At 46.7% G+C, this 2,743-nt stretch overlaps 1 protein-coding gene across 1 annotated transcript; it reads right to left on the bottom strand.

Moving 5' to 3' along the window:
* Positions 1–301: 301 nt before the first annotated feature.
* On the bottom strand, positions 302–2,334 carry LOC131261557 (glucose dehydrogenase [FAD, quinone]-like). Its single transcript, XM_058263627.1, has 3 exons — positions 2,175–2,334; positions 1,860–2,099; positions 302–1,788 (listed from the first exon to the last, which is right to left on the bottom strand). The coding sequence occupies exons 1-3, from the start codon at positions 2,332–2,334 to the stop codon at positions 302–304; spliced, it is 1,887 nt and encodes a 628-aa protein (XP_058119610.1).
* Between the last annotated feature and the right edge of the window lie 409 nt (positions 2,335–2,743).

Below are 2,743 nucleotides of genomic sequence, written 5' to 3'. Positions count from 1 at the left end.
TACATTTTTCTCGAGCGAGTACAACGTTCGGACGTTGTTAAGCAAATATGCAATAGTAAAACTCCTAAGCTTGAGCTCGTACCGGACATTTTATTAAAGCAACTATATCAATGCCTTGGGGTGTCTCCATTTCCACAATTATAATCATCTTTCTAATTTTAAAGTACGTAAACATTATGGTCTCTTCTTAAGAAACAAGACACAACTGAAACCTACTTAGAAACCTGTGCTATAATTAAAATGATTTTTTTTTTGTGAAAATTATTCAATAGTTTATTTACTAATTAAATACATCAATACTTCACAGGTTTATCGGTTGTCCATAACGGAGTTTGATAAGATCGGCCGCCTTTTCTCCAATCATGTAAGCCACCGCCATCGTGTGTCCCGATACCGGCTCCGGAATAACACTGGTGTCTACGACCCGCAGTCCTTCGATGCCATGCACCAACAACTCAGGCGAAACGACCGCATCGTTCCGTGACGGTCCCATCCGGCACGTTCCCATGAAGTGTGCGAAGGATACCGACAGCGTCCGGATGGCACATCGCCAGTACTCGTCCGAAGCCGGCGGATGATGGCGACAGTTGGGAAGCTGGCGGTCCCATATTCGCGCTCGGAACTTCTTCATCAACGGACCTTCGATAATACGTTGCGTTTCACGTATGCCTGCCAGGATTCCATCGACGTCGCTGGGGTCGGCGAAATAGTTCGGCTGAATTATAGGTGCTTGATGAGGGTCAGCGCTGCGCAGTTTCACGAAACCGGTGGACTTAGGGTAATGCATGTGCACGAGAACGGTGAAGTGGTTCTTGCTCTCCAGCGGACGATAGACGGCTTCATAAAGCGACCGCTTCATTCGAATCGACTCAGTTGAGATGGTACCTCGGTCGGTGGCGAAGGAACCGATAGTACTAGCAAGTTCTAGTAGTGGCCCTTTCCGATCACCTGCAGTTATATTCGGGTAAGTGATTATTTCAACGGCAGATGGCACCGTTAGCACTCCAGTTCCACGAAGAAGCTGGATCGCATTCGGCACCGTTATAATATCTCCTGGCGCGAAGTAGGGCGTGTTCTCTAGTACCACCTGTAGCCCCGAAAATGCCAGATGATCTTGGAAGCGCATCCCGACGGGTAGATCGGCAATGACACGTATGCCATGCTCCTTAAGGTGGTTACCTGGTCCAACACCCGAAAGCATCAGGATTTTCGGTGAAATAATTCCTCCGGCAGATAGGATAACTTCCTTCTTAGCGTACGCCCGACGAGTGACATTGTTGTGTAAATACTCAACTCCATACGCACGCCGAGTTCCCGGATCGATTAAAATCTTCGTCACAAAACTGTTCACTCTCAACTTTAAGTTCTTGCGCTGCTGTAGAATCGTTTCCAAGTACGCATTAAAGGCAGTGGTACGTTGACCATAAACGCTGGTTCCTTGCACCTGCGACACTCCAAATTGACTCCGACCATTGTAGTCTAGCCTGGCGTATCCAGACTCTAAGGCCGCGTTGAGGAACAGCTTCCCGTGAGCGCTCAGAAACGGTGAAAACTCGATATTTACTGGACCGTTTGTCGAGTGAAAACCTTGGTCCACATCGGAACTCTTGAGTCCTTCAAACTTTTTGAAGTAAGGCAACACATCATCGTAGCTCCATCCTACGTTACCGGCCCTCGCCCACCGATCGTAATCGTCGCGATTTCCGCGAGTGTGTAACAATCCGTTGATCAACGTCGATCCGCCAACACCTTTGCCGGCATCGATCGCACACCGATTTTTCTTCATTCCTGAAAATACACAACATGCCGAACATTCGATACTAAACCTTTTCACACATTGTTTCTAGGCGGTACCTTACCCCAACAGGCATGCTGCTGTGGCTCGCTAAGGTACTTCCAATTGAACTGTGACACTTGCGCCACTTGCAATCCAATCGGGGCGTTGTACCACACACTGCCAAGAGTTCCCGCCTCCAGAAGTAGAACGTTCCAGTCGGGTCGCTCTGTCAACCGATTGGCCACAACCGAGCCAGCATTCCCCGCACCTACGACAATGAAATCATACTCTTGTTTGTCGTCCACTGATTTCGGTTGACTTTCTGTTAGGAAACACCACTGAAAGTGTTACGAATGCTGCTTCCAGGTAGCTTCCGAAACTTTTCTATTTGGCATACCCTTTTCTAGATATTCACGCGTGGCCTCATTCTGGAACACTTTGTAGAAATTTTTCGTAATACTTTCGAGAAGAACAGGGTCGCCGAACGACCATGCTGGTACTAACGAAATGATCAGTAGCACCCAACCTATAATCCTTACTAACACGGGAAACCACATGACGGCGGTGTCCTTATTGAGTGCCGTCCAATCAAGAACTATTCATGCAAGCAGTGGGTTGGCATGGAGACAGTCAAGATGCTCATTCAATTGACAAAACCTGTTTCTTTCAAAAAATGTTAAATTCCAGCTGTAAATAACGGTAAAAATATATATTATCACCGGGAGGTCAATATCGATGCCGTTTTTTGTGAACACATTTTTTTATTTTTACTTTGAACGGAATAAAAAATTTGCTCTGCCATTTTTTTAACCATTCTTATTGGCGGTTGTGAGAGAAAAGTACGATCGCTCTCACTGCAACCGAAGTTTTAGGCTTCACCACAGGTCATTTACCCGTATCAACTAACAACGCGGTGCAGTTATTGTGAGAGATCGTTCCTTGCTCTCTTTCGTGTTGATGCATGCC

This window comes from Anopheles coustani, chromosome 3 (genome assembly GCF_943734705.1).
Source record: "Anopheles coustani chromosome 3, idAnoCousDA_361_x.2, whole genome shotgun sequence".
In the NCBI taxonomy this organism is placed as follows: domain Eukaryota; kingdom Metazoa; phylum Arthropoda; class Insecta; order Diptera; family Culicidae; genus Anopheles; species Anopheles coustani.
This window is presented reverse-complemented; position numbering and strand designations above follow the sequence as displayed.

What these genes read in the sequence shown, in the direction of transcription:
- LOC131261557 (XM_058263627.1), bottom strand. Translation starts at nt 2,334, where the DNA reads ATGTGGTTTCCCGTGTTAGTAAGGATTATAGGTTGGGTGCTACTGATC. An exon ending in GCGTGAATATCTAGAAAAGG is followed by an intron (nt 2,100 to 2,174) that starts GTATGCCAAATA and finishes GTTTCCTAACAG; the next exon opens with AAAGTCAACCGAAATCAGTG. An exon ending in ACAGCAGCATGCCTGTTGGG is followed by an intron (nt 1,789 to 1,859) that starts GTAAGGTACCGC and finishes GTGTATTTTCAG; the next exon opens with GAATGAAGAAAAATCGGTGT.